This window comes from Opisthocomus hoazin, chromosome 3 (genome assembly GCF_030867145.1).
Source record: "Opisthocomus hoazin isolate bOpiHoa1 chromosome 3, bOpiHoa1.hap1, whole genome shotgun sequence".
Taxonomy (NCBI): domain Eukaryota; kingdom Metazoa; phylum Chordata; class Aves; order Opisthocomiformes; family Opisthocomidae; genus Opisthocomus; species Opisthocomus hoazin.
In genome coordinates this window covers 105,865,294-105,879,410 of record NC_134416.1, presented here as the reverse complement: position 1 = coordinate 105,879,410, position 14,117 = coordinate 105,865,294, and the positions used below count along the sequence as shown (strand labels likewise).

Below are 14,117 nucleotides of genomic sequence, written 5' to 3'. Positions count from 1 at the left end.
TTCACCTGCACCACCTCCCCAAGTAAGGAAGGGACACCATGTGTGATCAGCAACACCACTTGAACAACAGCAGTTCCTCCTCTGGATTTGGGGGGAGGAACGCCGCTTTTTTCATTTGCCCCTTACAACATTTTGCTAACATGGGCTTAGCAGTTGTATGTAAAGTAGTAACTTTTACGATGTCATCAGGCTAAATAAACTGGGGTGAGCTGTGCCTGTGCCTGTTGTGTTCTCTGCTTCAGCTTGCCCAGCCAACAAGGTAACCGACACCACCAAGGCAGAGTAAACTCGTACGGCAGAGCTCTGGGAGAAATCACTCACTGCGTAGCAACAACTCACCCTGGGAATTAGGACAGCACCAGGCTAGAGGAAGAGAGGAGAAACACATCTCACGACAACCTCTCAGCCTGAAAAAGGGACTCGGTCCCACCAGCACCTGGCATCACACGCCCCTTGCTTCAGCAGTGACGGTGGCCACCACGAAATTACCAGTTTGGTTTTTCCGGAGATCCCACCGCAGCTCGGACAAGGTGAAAGCGAATCGTTGGCGTTTGGCATCGTGGGGGCCGGGGGGTGGGAATCCTCGTAGGCCAAATGCTGCCAGGCAGAGAGAGGTCTCTGGTGCCCGCATCTCCCAAGTGACAGTGCCGCAAAGCTGCTCTCAGCGTGCGCCTTTCAGGTCAGCGTCAAGGTATCCCCGGGGGACTGAAAAGGGCGACAGCCATTTGGAAGGAGGTTTGGAAAACCAGCTTATACAGTTCGGAGTGGTTCAGCATTCATTGCAAGAGACCTCAGGCAACTTGGTCAAATACTCTTCAGTTTTCCAGTGCCTACTATTAACACTACGTATGACATACTCCAGAAATAACAGTTCCACACGAAGAGTCTGCAGACGTTTTACCGTGTCCACTACCGCGCGCTAGCAGACGCGAATTCTCGAGTCGTTGTAGATGGTTTTTAAGGGTGGTGGCAAGGGGGCTCTGCTGTCTGATTTGGATGGAGGCATCTGATAAAACTCTACCTCTATTAAACACCTGATTAGCACAAAGACATCCTTCAGCAGGGTTCTGGTTTATAATAGACACAGATGTAGTTGCTCGGATACCATCAATGTGATAAAAGGAAGGGAACCCAGATGGACAAGTAGAAACGGTGACATTTTAGTGATGCCGCTCCTAGGGACGCCGTAAGCCTTGCAGAACAATTTCCAGTCTCTGTGTGACCACGCGGCAAAGCACACAGATTAACAGCAGTTATTGTCTATATTGATCTTTAACGCCTTATTGTTTTCCATGGGGATAAGAAGGGCTGCTCCAGTGCCCTGGAGCAGAAGATTGCTCCTCCTTCTCCCATGGTTACGTGCAGGATTACTGCTGCCCTTCCAGACCTGAAGTGGCTGCCTCTCAAGAGCGCTTGGTATATTCATCACGCAGAACGCACATTGCGACTCCTCAGACTGAAAGACGTGTAAAAACACACGCTGTGCAGCAGGAGACTTCAGGAACGAGTGCCCGGTTCTCAGCAGGAAAGCATTCCCACACCAGAGCTACAAGAGCTCCTGTCGGTTCCACACGTGTGCGCGGATGTGCTTGTGCGTTACTGTGGAACACTGGGGAAGGGAAGCACCTTTTGTTAAAACAAGTCTACACGCAAAAAAATGATACAAAAGCCTCACCAAGAGTGGTTTTATGTTCACGTTTCCTTTTTTCGGTCAAAATTAGCATAGGCATATAGTAATGTATTCGATTTTCTCCATTAATCCAAACAAAATCACTTTTTCTCAAGTAGATCTTTAAGATTTTTATTATCATTAATTATGTGTATTACAATAGCAGCCAGAAGCCTCCAAATGAGTGCCCAATGCCTAGGCCTCCGTCGTACAAACAGATGTTAAAAAACTGGCCCAGCTCCAAACTGACGACAAATGAAATCACGAGGATAAAGAAGTCCCTTTGGGGTCCACGTCTAAGCAGGCAGGCAGGCAGGCAGAGACCCAGGAAACACACAGCACGCTGATCATAGAGATCACAGAATCCTTTGGGTTGGAAGGGACCTATGGAGGTCATCTAGCCCAACCCCCCTGCAGAGAACAGGGACATCTTCAACTAGACCAGGTCTTTTTTTTTTCACTTATTGGGTAGACTCTGAAGGAAGAAAAAGACTCGGATCTGTTGGCGGATTGCATTTCCCACAAGGGAGCAGCCACGGTGCTGAGGTCATTACGACCCATTTCTTCAGGCTTGCTGATGATCCTAGTTTCAATCCTTGCTCAGTCAGATCCTGAGATCTGGAGAGTGAAAACACGTGTCCTCACTGAGGACACACAGTAAACTTCCCACTACCTTCTCCAAAATCAGGATTTTGAGCCTGCTCTCTGGTGGCAGATACAAACCACAGGAAGAAAGAAGCTGCAGGAGGAGGACAAGGAGGAGGAGACAGACCTGCAGACAGATAGCTTACCCAAAGCCGAGCACAAGAATTTCATCCCTCCTGCCCCATCAGTGGGGCTGGTTGAATGCTTTCCAGTGGGGCTGATGTTCTGGATGAATGCTTTCCAGGAAAATATGACGGAAAAAATGAAGATGAAATGGGAAAATATCTGCACCACCTTGCATGAAGGTGATGTTGGCTCTGCTACCTTGTCCGTATTGCACCAATGCCTAGGGAATACAGAATTAAGCCAGAAGAAGCTAGAAGGAGGTGGTAAAGGAAAGACAAAAGAAAGAATACCACAGAAAAGAGCGCCTCAGTTACACACCTTCAAAGAGGCAGAGGTAGCTTGGGCCATCACTGAATGGGACAACCTACCTGCCTGGCTGAGTCTAGGCTGGGATGGTCTAGTTTTCTGCAGGACAAGCAGATGTGAAAGGGAGAGCGGTTGTTCCTGTGCCCTTTTTGCCAGCCACCCAAGACAGCCTTGCACCTTTCTACTGAACTTTACATCCCAGATATATAAATCATGCAGAATTATTCTCCTGAAGGGTGAAGGTAGCCAAGCCCATCCTTTTGTTTTATTAATGAGAAGTCATCCTGACACAGTGGTCGCTTTGTCAGCTTTATAGGTGCTCCTCACCCACAGAGCAGTACTACAGCAAGCAGAGCAGCTATGCAGCGAACCCCTCAGCTTTCAAACCTCCCGGGGAGGAGCCCTCTCTACCAGAGACCTTTTCTGTCAGGGCAAATGAGATCCCGCTAGGTAAGAGATCCCTTTGCTGTCTGGCAGGAAACACAGCACTGACCCTCCTGAAGGCTCAGACTGAAGACAGCCTCCTGCAGCGCTCACACATGCCAGACAATGTCAGAAAATTACCCCTTGTCAGGAAATCATTAAAAGTGTTCTCTTTTCCTCTTGGGAGTTCCTTGAGACTCTGTTCCCCTCACCTTTCTCTCCACAGTGGCTGCTGGAGGGTGTTGCAGGATACAGGACCTGAGCCAAAGCCAGCTGAGTAGTTGAGACTCCCTTCTAACCACAACTACTATTCTTCTTTGAATCAACCCTTCTGTCCCAGTGCTTATCAGCTCTCCGTGTGACAGTGGCTACACTCTGATTTCAGCTCCGACAGACCGAGTTCTGGAAATAGCTTCATGCTACCTAAGTGAAGCTCTGCTGACTAATGAAAATACCAGAGGGAATGACAAAATTGTTTGGGCAGATGAAAGAAGGGGCAACGGGCACAAACTGAAGCAGAGGAAGTTCCGTCTGAACACGAGGAAGAACTTCTTCCCTCTGAGGGTGACGGAGCCCTGGCCCAGGCTGCCCAGGGAGGCTGTGGAGTCTCCTTCTCTGGAGATATTCAAGACCCGCCTGGCCACGGTGCTGTGCAGCCTGCTCTGGGTGACCCTGCTTCGGCAGGGGGTTGGGCTGGGTGACCCACAGAGGTCCCTTCCAACCCCTAACATTCTGTGATTCCACCGCCAGAGGTATCGAGGAGGCCCAAGACCCAGAAAAATGGGTGCAGCTTAGTCGCAGAGAGAAAACCCAAAGGCAGAGCTCAGGAGCCCCTTTCAGTGCGGTCGTCTGCCATGTCGACCCTCCCCGCACACCTGGCCAGCAACACCACTCTCCTCGCCTGAAGGATCTCCTCAACTCTCCTCTGCCGCTTGCCGGGGAGAGGTGCCCGGGAGTGGGGGGCAGGCGGGGAGCCCACCGCCCCGCGAGGGAGAGGAGAGAGCCCTGCCACTGCTTCTGCTACGGGGCAGCACGCCCGGCTTCACGCGGGCGTCTGTCCCCACCGGTAACCTCCTCAGCGAGAGCACCACCACCACCGGCACGTGTGCCAGGAGGGTCCTTTCCAGCTGGGAAATTTCCTGGGAGACACCAGGGGCAGCGACAGTCTCCGATGTGGGGGATTTCGGCAGCCCCACACCCTTTCGCCGGCTGCCCGTCGGCGCCCGGCCAGCAGCAAGGTCACCAAGGCCGACCTCAGTTCAACACCTTCTCCGAGAAGTGTCCCAGCTTCCCCTCCTCCTGCACGGGCTGCGACGCCTGGCCGTGGGGGGACGGGGGCCCGGTGGTCCGCCGTGACCCCCCGCTCCCGGCGCCCTGCAGCTCGGCACACTTCTCCTTGTAGTGCTGCGTGTTGCCGGCGAACGTCTCGCAGCGGCTGGGGTTCTCCTCCTGCACGGGGCTGCCCACGTTCTCCTCGCTCGGCCCCGGGGCCGTTGCCCCTTCCTGGGAGTTCTGGCTCAGGTAGACAACGATGATGTCGCCCTTGAAATTCATCACTTGTCCGCTTGAGATAAAGGTGGAGTTGCTGTTTCCAGTCACATTTCCTGGGGGAGAAAAGAAGAGACACGTGATTAATATTTTCCCCTCACGAGATGGGGAGCGCAGCGAGCTCAGTCCTCTGTACTCTTTTTTTCCCCCGTGACACGAGGATGCTCTTCGAATCCGTCTGAACATGAGGAAGAACTTCTTCCCTCTGAGGGTGATGGAGCCCTGGCACAGGCTGCCCAGGGAGGTTGTGGAGTCTCCTTCTCTGGAGATATTCCAGCCCCGCCTGGACAAGGTCCTGTGCAGCCTGCTCTGGGTGACCCTGCTTGGGCAGGGGGTTGGACTGGGTGACCACAGAGGTCACTTCCAACCCCTATTATTCTGTGATTCTGTGAATCGATGCTCTTCCACCGGGCCTTTTCATCATTTCCATTTTTGCCTCCTCAGGACGAAGCCTGTCATCCGCAGGGAGCCCGTCTAGGAGGCCTGGAAACATTTTCTCTCTCAGCCGCGCTCTGAGAAGGAAGAGAGAGCGCGACCCCTTCGCGCTCCCCATGCTGCCCGACGCGCAAGCTGCGTCCGAACTGCTGCTGCTCGCAGTTTGTGAGGAAACTGGCATTATTTCTGATTAGGAGTTTTGGGTTTTTTTTTTTTCTTAGAGTCGCAGGCATCATATTGGGGTGCTTTTCCCTTCTGGTAAAAAATCAAACCTACCGTGTGGGCTAGGTAGCGGGCTTGTCGAGTACTGAAAGACTTCATGTCAGACCCCGCACACACACAGGGTCCAAGCGACGCGGAGCTGATACAATTATCTTATACTGTCCTTGATTATCTTCTATTGCCCTGATCCTCCATGTAGGCACACTCCCGTACTCACCTGGTGCCCTCACGGATTTACCTGGATATACGCTGACTCCAGTGAAGAGTCTACGTTATAGCAACCTACTGGAGTTATGATTTTGGTCAGCCTGCCTGTGGTTAGAGAATTTTCAGTATAAATTCAATCTTTCTGCCATTCAAGGACTGGGTCACTGACTCAAGTAACGGCAGGACCAGGCTCTGAGAATTACTAAACTTCCCACAGAGCAGGAAAAAGAATAACTGAGAGCAAACATCCAACAAGAAACCTACAAACTTGTCAAAGTTTGAAAATTAAATAAGATGAAACAACCAAGTGAAAAAAAAACCCTTTCTAGCCTATGCACTCTTGTCCTAAGAAATGTTTTTCCTGCAGTGCTTCGCTTCATCATTACTTGCGGACGGATCTGACACCTTTGAGACGCTTTGTGCCTTCCCTCGTTATGTTCCTCAACACTTGAGATGTTCCTTTGCAGTTTTCCTTGCAGCCAAGCGTGGCCCAGCCCAGAGAAATGCTGCTTTTCTAGCGGCCATGGGTGATGTTTGCACATCAGCAGCGGACACCGGGCTCCGGCTGCGCGGAGTTAGGACCCGTGCCTGCTCAGGGTAGCACTTCAGCGTCTCTTTAATAGCCCCCCTCAAGCAATCCTATTTATTTTAGCTAAACCACTGCACTGCTAGCTGCTTGCTTTCTTTCCGAGTGTTGCCAGTTAACATGAGGTGTCAATAAGAGTTTTCTCTGTGGGAGTTTTTCCCCTGCTGGTTGCTTCCCCTGTGTTCGATTCGGTCCGGCAGTTTGCCATCAACACAACTGTTAGGCGTAACGGGAAACCCAAAATAACTGTTTGCCTTTATACAGATTGCCTGGCACTCGCAAAAGGTACTGCGGGAATGTTTATCAGTGCTCAGCAGGAGAGCGAGTATTTAGAAACATATGTGACATAACGGGGAGGAAAAAAAAAAAAAGCAGATTAACACGTTTATAATGTTGAGCTGAATGCAGCTGGCAAATCTTCACTGCTTTCTGAAGGCACCGTACTGAAACCAAAGGATATCTGAAGCCCAAAAACACAGAAAAAGGACATAAGAGCTTCCTGGGCTGCACTGAGACGTGCTTCCAACCTGGAAAGTGTAAGGGACACCTTCAGACGATAAGTGAAGGCACCATCCTCTGCAACTTTTCAGCCTTTTGAGCTCTTCAGGCTACCTGATGATATTAATTACAATGACAGATTAATGTTTGTGGTAATTATTCACTAAGAACCGGAACAACACGGGTGATTAATTTAGTGTGAGCCACCCAATGGCCTCTAGGAGGTAAGAACTGTTTGTCACTGCCGAACCGGGCTGGTTTCGATCTGGAAGCGAAGAGCTCTGCAAAACCTCTCCTAATGGTGAGCCACCCAAGGCTTCGCACGCTCACGCTTGACGCTGCAGCCCTGCACGTGCCTGGAGGAGGTCAGGAACCCACGCTTCACGTTCTGACTGCCTCTGGGTTTGGGGGGCTTGAAAGAGCGCTTGAAGGCTGACCTCCATCTCTGGTGGTGACCCCTGTAAGCGGCACCCATCCAGAGGTTTACTTTGGGCCTCTGGGGTTGTTTCACAGCAGGGACGGAGTCTGCAATTTCTGGTGTCATTTTGAGTGTTAGGAAACGAAAACCGAAGCTTCAAGGAATTACCCACGGCCTTTTTCTTCCCATTTTTCATCCACCCTCTTTAGTACCGTTCTGTCTTAGCGTAACTCTGCGCAAAGCCTGGTGGCTTCGGTTGCTTTGAGAGGCTTCACAGAAAGCTATTTCGCACAGATATTTATTCCATCTGGGCACTTCACAAGGCCCAGCAGAATGACCGCTGCCATCGCAGCTCCACGTGCAGCCCCAGCGTGGCTGGGGTGCTTCAGTGTGGAAGCTAAGGCTAAGCCCCATCTCGGTCCTCACAGAATCACAGCATGGTCGGGGTTGGAAGGGCCCTCTGTGGGTCACCCAGCCCAACCCCCTGCCCAAGCAGGGTCACCCAGAGCAGGCTGCACAGGACCTTGTCCAGGCGGCGCTGGAATATCTCCAGAGAAGGAGACTCCACAACCTCCCTGGGCAGCCTGGGCCAGGGCTCCGTCACCCTCAGAGGGAAGAAGTTCTTCCTCGTGTTCAGCTGGAGCTTCCTCTGCTTCAGTTTGTGCCCGTTGCCCCTTGTCCTGTCGCTGGGCACCACTGGAAAGAGTCTGGCCCTGTCCTCCTGACCCCCACCCTGCAGATATTTGTAAGCATTTATTAGGTCCCCTCTCAGCCTTCTCTTCTCCAGGCTGAACAAGCCCAGCTCCCTCAGCCTCTCCTTGCAGGAGAGATGCTCCAGCCCCCTCACCATCCTCGTAGCCCTCCGCTGGACACCTCAGGTGTCACCAGCGGGGCACGGCCATTCTGTGGACAGAAGAAAACCTCGGCCCTCAAGCCCCTTGACCTACAGATTAACGGAGCCGTGCTCTCGTAGTGCCCACAGCTCAGTCAGTACCTGCCGGCAGCCCTGCCTGAAAAACGGCGAAGGAGGAACGCTGTATCCGTGCTCAGGTTTCACCAGATGGCACTGCAGCATGCACAGGCACAATTAAAATCCCCTACAAAGAACTGTGCTGCAGATGTAAGATGGCACTTTCTAGCACGTCGCTTAAATCCAAGCTCTCCCGTTTGCCTAACGGTTCCTTAATATTTTCTCTTCCTCTTTGCGATCGATTTAGGAAGAAAAGCAGCACTTCTGCAGCGCCAAATATGACTTGACTTTCAGTGGTACCTCAGCCACCTTCCAATAACAACAACAACAAAAATAATCTGTGTTCTCTTTACTACTGCTGAATTTTGTACAGACCAGGCAGTGAAACTGTGTCAGGATTTCAGGAAACCGAAGCAGCAGAAAGATGAAGCTCTGAAGCTCTCAGATGGAACGCTACGCGCTTTCCGATTCCCACACGGCGTGCGTGTTGAGAGGGAAAGGGCCTTCAAAACCGCTGCTTTTGGGCTTGGGCAGACTGACAAGAATTGTCTCGGCATGAAACTTTAAGGCACAACGTGGTTTTACAGAAGGGCAGCTGCTTACGCCTGCGGTGTGTATCACAGTGATACTTCTGCCCCGGTCAAAACGAAGGTCTCCTCATCCTTGGCAGTGCATCGACACAAATAAAAATAGAGCATCTGCCTTTAAGAGATTATAATCTAAAATGACTAATAACACATGACAGGCAGATTGCAGACTTCTATACTGAAAACAAGTCTGAGGGAGGAAGGTTTTATCCAGAAAAGGCTTATAACTTCCCTTCTGCTAGTTTTGCTTCAGAGATTTTTTTTCCCACTGCTTTCATTTGACAATTTCCATATATTTACTCAATTAGTAAACTGGCGACAGTGTTTCAGAGTTGTTTGGAGGACAGAGCACTTGTGTATGGAGAAACAATGTCTGTATCTGTGCAGCCTGCTGTAGGTGACCCTGCTTCGGCAGAGGGGTTGGACTAGATGACCAACAGAGGTCCCTTCCAACCCCTACTATTCTGTGATTCTGTATGAAATTATTTTTAGGTGAACGCTTCTATCCTAGCAAATTAAAACAAACAAAAAAAATGAACGTAATCTCTTAGACCCAATCGTGCCCACCAGGTGACAGCTCCAGCTGGAGTTTCGCTGGCCGCCGTGTAAATGTAACCAGACTTCAACCCAATGGCAAAAATGTGCATGCAGACTGCTGAATGGAAAATTGTCTGAGTGTTACGCATCCTTTCTTGACTCAGCCTCTAGGTCACAGAATCACAGAATCACAGAATAGTAGGGGTTGGAAGGGACCTCTGTGGGTCACCCAGCCCAACCCCCTGCCGAAGCAGGGTCACCTACAGCAGGCTGCACAGGACCTTGTCCAGGCGGGTCTGGAATATCTCCAGAGAAGGAGACTCCACAACCTCCCTGGGCAGCCTGGGCCAGGGCTCCATCACCCTCAGAGGGAAGAAGTTCTTCCTCGTGTTCAGCTGGAGCTTCCTGTGCTTCAGTTTGTGCCCATTGCCCCTTGTCCTGTCACTGGGCACCACTGAAAAGAGCTTGGCCCCATCCTCCTGACCCCCACCCTGCAGATATTTATAAGCATTTATAAGGTCCTCTCTCAGCCTTCTCTTCTTCAGGCTGAACAAGCCCAGCTCCCTCAACTTCTCCTCGTAGGAGAGATGTTCCAGTCCCCTCATCATCCTCGTAGCCCTCCGCTGGACTATCTCCAGTAGCTCTTCATCCTTCTTGAACTGGGGAGCCCAGAACTGGACACAGTACTCTAGATAAGGCCTCACTAGGGCAGTGTAGAGGGGGAGGAGAACCTCCCTCGTCCTGCTGGCCACACTCTTCTTGATGCACCCCATGATCCCATTGGCTTTCTTGGCAGCCAGGGCACACTGCTGGCTCATGGTCAACCTGTCGTCCCCCAGGACACCCAGGTCCCTCTCTGCAGAGCTGCTCTCCAGCAGGTCCACCCCAAGCCTGTACTGGTGCATGGGGTTGTTCCTCCCCAGGTGCAGGACCCTGCATTTGGCTTTGTTGAACCTCATCAGGTTCCTCTCTGCCCAGCTTTCCAGCCTATCCAGGTCACGCTGAATGGCAGCACAGCCTTCTGGTGTATCTACCACACCTCCCAGTTTGGTGTCATCAGCAAACTTGCTGAGGGCACATTCTAACTCTTCATCTTCGTCCCTATACTCTCCTCCTGATAAGTTTTCTCCAGTACTCACACCTGCTGTCACCAAAATACTTCAGTAACAGAATTGCCTGGCCTTTACAGTGACAGGCAGAAGATGGGTTCTGCATTGCTGGTTTGATCCGGGCAGGACAACGGTCCCTCACAGTGCTCACCCTCTTTGCACAATTCACTCAATTCACTGCGAACCAAACGGCCTTACTATTTCAGTTTCGTTTTTCCTGTTAGCTTCAGGGCACTGAAGTGAAAAGGCATCATTTTATTCTTCTCCTCTTCTCCTAAATCAGACCCTGTGAATAAAACTGAGCTGGCACAGAAAACAATCCTATACGACTGTGCACGGGTCAAGCCTAGAGCGCTTACCAGCTGCTGGAGGGAGGTCTGAAGTGCTGCTGTTCGTCCCTGAAGCGCTTCTGTTTGTGTTCTGGTGCTTCACGTTGGTAGTATCTGAAGACGCATCCTCCGTACCACGCTCACTTGCTAGAGTGCTCTGACCAGCAGAGAGAAGATTCAAGCCACAGGTGCACTGTGCATTGGAGCCAGTTTCTGGGGAGGTGGAGGCACCGCCAGCCGCAGCGCAGCAGGGTTTGCTCCACTTTCTGGGAGATTCCCTGTACGAAATGCCACACCTCACGCAGATCTTTTCTGAGTCATCGTTCGTTGCAAAATGACCTGTGTCTTTGCTGCCCGTTTCCTTCAGACAACTGTGGCCACGTTGGCAAGATTTCTGAAGAAGTCTGTCCGTGGCAGCACACGCCCCATCCCTGTTGGAGGAAGGGTGAGAGCCTTGAGAGACCGACACGTCCTCTGTGCTCCCGATCCCTGAAAAGTACTGATTTAAGCTATCGTTCTCCCCTGCCTCCATTGGTTCTGAAAACGACGACGTGGTTTTACTGGTGGTCGGGCTCAGCAAAGATAAATAATCGGTGGTATTGAGATCCTTATCCGTGTATTCATCTTCTGTGGGATCTGGTGGGAAATGGGCATCGTCAGTCTCAGTTACCACAGAAAACTCCTGGAGGCTCCCTCCCGCCTCGCACGGCGCCGTGCTGGGGCTCCCGTTCCGGCAAGGAGCGTGACCACCGGTGCAGCACGAGTTTCCAGGGGCAGGAGCACCGGCAGGGTCCAGGAGACACACGCCTTCAGAGCTCTGCGGGACAGCAGCGCTCGTGGTGTTCACAGTAATAAATGCGTCCCTTGGGGGCTCCTGAAAGAAAGCCAAAAGAAAAACGCGTTTAATAAACAGGTCAGCAGAAGTTTATTTTCTAGACGAAGCAGGAACAGGCAGATCTCAGTTCTCCCTCAGCTGGAGCTGCTGAGGTTGAGCAGCATCGTTGTGTTTGGGTGTTGAAGTGCAATTCTGTTGTGAAACTGTGACCATTGATGCTGGGTTCAGCGGCTGCTCAGGAAAAAATCTGGAGGCCTGGAGGGCAATAACATTTAATTTTGGGAGAGAACTATTCCTGGTTCTTAAGAAGGCACGTGAGACTTCATAAATCTACAAGAGCCGCTGGATTCTGCTGTTCCTTATGGGCCATCAGTAAGACCTACCTAACTACTTATAAGGTTTGGAAACCCCCCAGATCATCTACATGTCTGAAGGACAGTTGATCTGTGAAGGCCTTACTGGGAGTAGAACCTTTATTAGTAATGATTGAAAGAAGAAACTGGCTTGATTCAGAGAGCCCAAGATAGGCTAGGAAAAAAACAAAAAAAAGGCATGTGGGCAAGGTTGCTTTAACCTGGAAAATGTCAGGACAACAAATGCAAAGGACCATGACATCATGGTGCCAGTACTTGTCAAAGTAAAGCTGTATTTTTGGTCGCAGCTCCACAAAAAGGGGGTGGGAAATACTTTGAGGGTTCCCTCCAGTTCCTGCAAGTTGCGCTGTAATGATGGGTATTTGGGAACTGCTACCTTTCATTTCTACCCCCTGTTCAGATCTTCCAGGATGGAGAAGAGTGTAAATGCTCCCAGCCGCTAATTGCTGTTGATTCACTCCTCCGTCCCGGAGGATCTGAGCAGCTGCCAGTGCAGGAGCTTGCATGAAGGCCTGTGAGACAAAAGAGGAACTGCCTGCTCAAAAAGGTGGGTTTGTTTTTTTGGTTGGTTTTTTTCTGTGGCACTGGGATTTGAGTCTTTCAACAGCGAAGCTAGACAGAGCTCCTAGATAGGGACGTGAGGAGACCGTGCACCTCAGTCCATGTCCACGGTGTGAAGCAGGCAGTGCACATCAACGTGAACCTGTGCCCCTATCTAGGTGTTTCAAGCTTGGGATCTGAGGCTGTTCCGGAGCTAAACCTCATGGAAGACCTTACTTTCAAGAGGGATTTCTTCGAGCAATAGAAGTAAGTGGTCTCAGCCCCACTTTTTCTTCACCTGATGGCTCTCTGCTTAATGCCTTGCGTGTTTGGCATTCTTGGCATTGCCTCAAATCCAGGTTTCTCCCCTGTGAGGACTCTGGTATGTAAAAAGGTGCAAACTCAACTAAGCTGTTCCTGCTCTTAGGGTTTAGAAAGGCTCTCTCCTAGGCAGTCTCAGGTGTTCAGCAACTGGTGGGCTCATGTTTAGCTTTCTCCTTATAAATATTTAATCATCACGGAGAATTTCAGCACTGTTAAAACTGGCTGAAACCAGAGAGCAGGTTCAGAAGCTATTTGAGAATGGTGATTTCATACGCCTCACATTTACAGAAAACCAGACTGAAAAAGCCAAAGCTGCAAGCATTTTTTGAGGAACTCAAAACTTGTTTTCTAGCCAAATATCAACGTGGAGTCTGCTTCAGGAGGGGCGTGAGGAATGCCACGAGGAAAACACAAAACAAAGAGAAAATGCTAGCGTCTTTGACTTTACCTTTGTTCCTTTTATTTGGCTGCACACTTCGTTAGCCCAATTCTGTAGGTCTGCTGCAGGGAAAACAAAAAGAGGAGCTGTAACATGTAGCAGGCACTGAAGTTAGCCGCAGACCTAAACACCCACAGGCATTCACAACCCGCAATATCATATTAAATGAAAACCAGCGAGACTGTTTTTACTGACTGCTCAAGCGTCCCAGCGTCGGTCTAGCTGAGGATTCGTTGTAACTGGAACAGGGATATATTTCTGTGGAACAAATGTTTCCAAGCTCCTAAAATAGACCACGGTTAAACTGTGTTCCACATCAAATGGGGTTTCTTTCCTGGTCATATGTCACACCGAGCTATGACTGGCCCGATAGTGGCCCGCTTGCAGCCGTACCGTCTGTTTCAAGAGAAGTCACATGCATGGCCCAAAGGCCCTTCTCGGACTGGGGGTGAGCAGCCTGGAGAGCAGAGGGTAAGCCACTGAAACCACGGGATGGCAGGCTCAAACACAGCGTATTCCACCTAGTCGGGGTGTACTTCATGGGGAAATCCACTTAATCGGGGTATGTCCCAAGGAAAAGCTTGAAGTCCAACGATGCTTTATGGTAAAGACCACCACTGAGTAGAGTTAGCAATTCTTCTTGTTTTCTATTCATACTTCCAGGAGATTTTGTAGGGCTGAGGTCTCATGTGCGTTTGAAACTTCTGCTGGTTTTGTATGGCTGAAGATACATCTGCAGCCACTGCTGGTTCCCATCGATGACTCTGTTCCTCTGATGCTGAGCACATTTACCATCAGTCCCCCCTCAAGCCAGCAGAGCTTCTCCCTGAGCCTGCACGTCTCAGGGGCTCCAGCTAGCACGATTTACCACGCAAAGGCAATGAAGGACTGTCACTGCAGAGCAGCAAGGCAGTAGGAGTGTTATATGAAGAGCATTCCCACCTAACCTGCTTTGCGTCCAAAGTATTTGGTTAGCCAGGAGAGTCACCA

The 14,117-nt window shown here is 50.8% G+C and overlaps 1 protein-coding gene across 1 annotated transcript in view; it reads right to left on the bottom strand.

Moving 5' to 3' along the window:
- Positions 1 to 1,784: 1,784 nt before the first annotated feature.
- Positions 1,785 to 14,117, bottom strand: part of TNFRSF11A (TNF receptor superfamily member 11a) — a 30,790-nt gene continuing 18,457 nt past the window's right edge. Inside the window, exons 8-10 of the mRNA XM_075417162.1 lie at positions 13,137 to 13,189; positions 10,646 to 11,489; positions 1,785 to 4,773 (exon numbers count right to left, since the gene is read on the bottom strand). Of these exons, the coding sequence (XP_075273277.1) occupies positions 4,424 to 4,773; positions 10,646 to 11,489; positions 13,137 to 13,189 (1,247 nt within the window). The 3' untranslated portion in view covers positions 1,785 to 4,423. The remainder of the gene's footprint in view (positions 4,774 to 10,645; positions 11,490 to 13,136; positions 13,190 to 14,117) is intronic.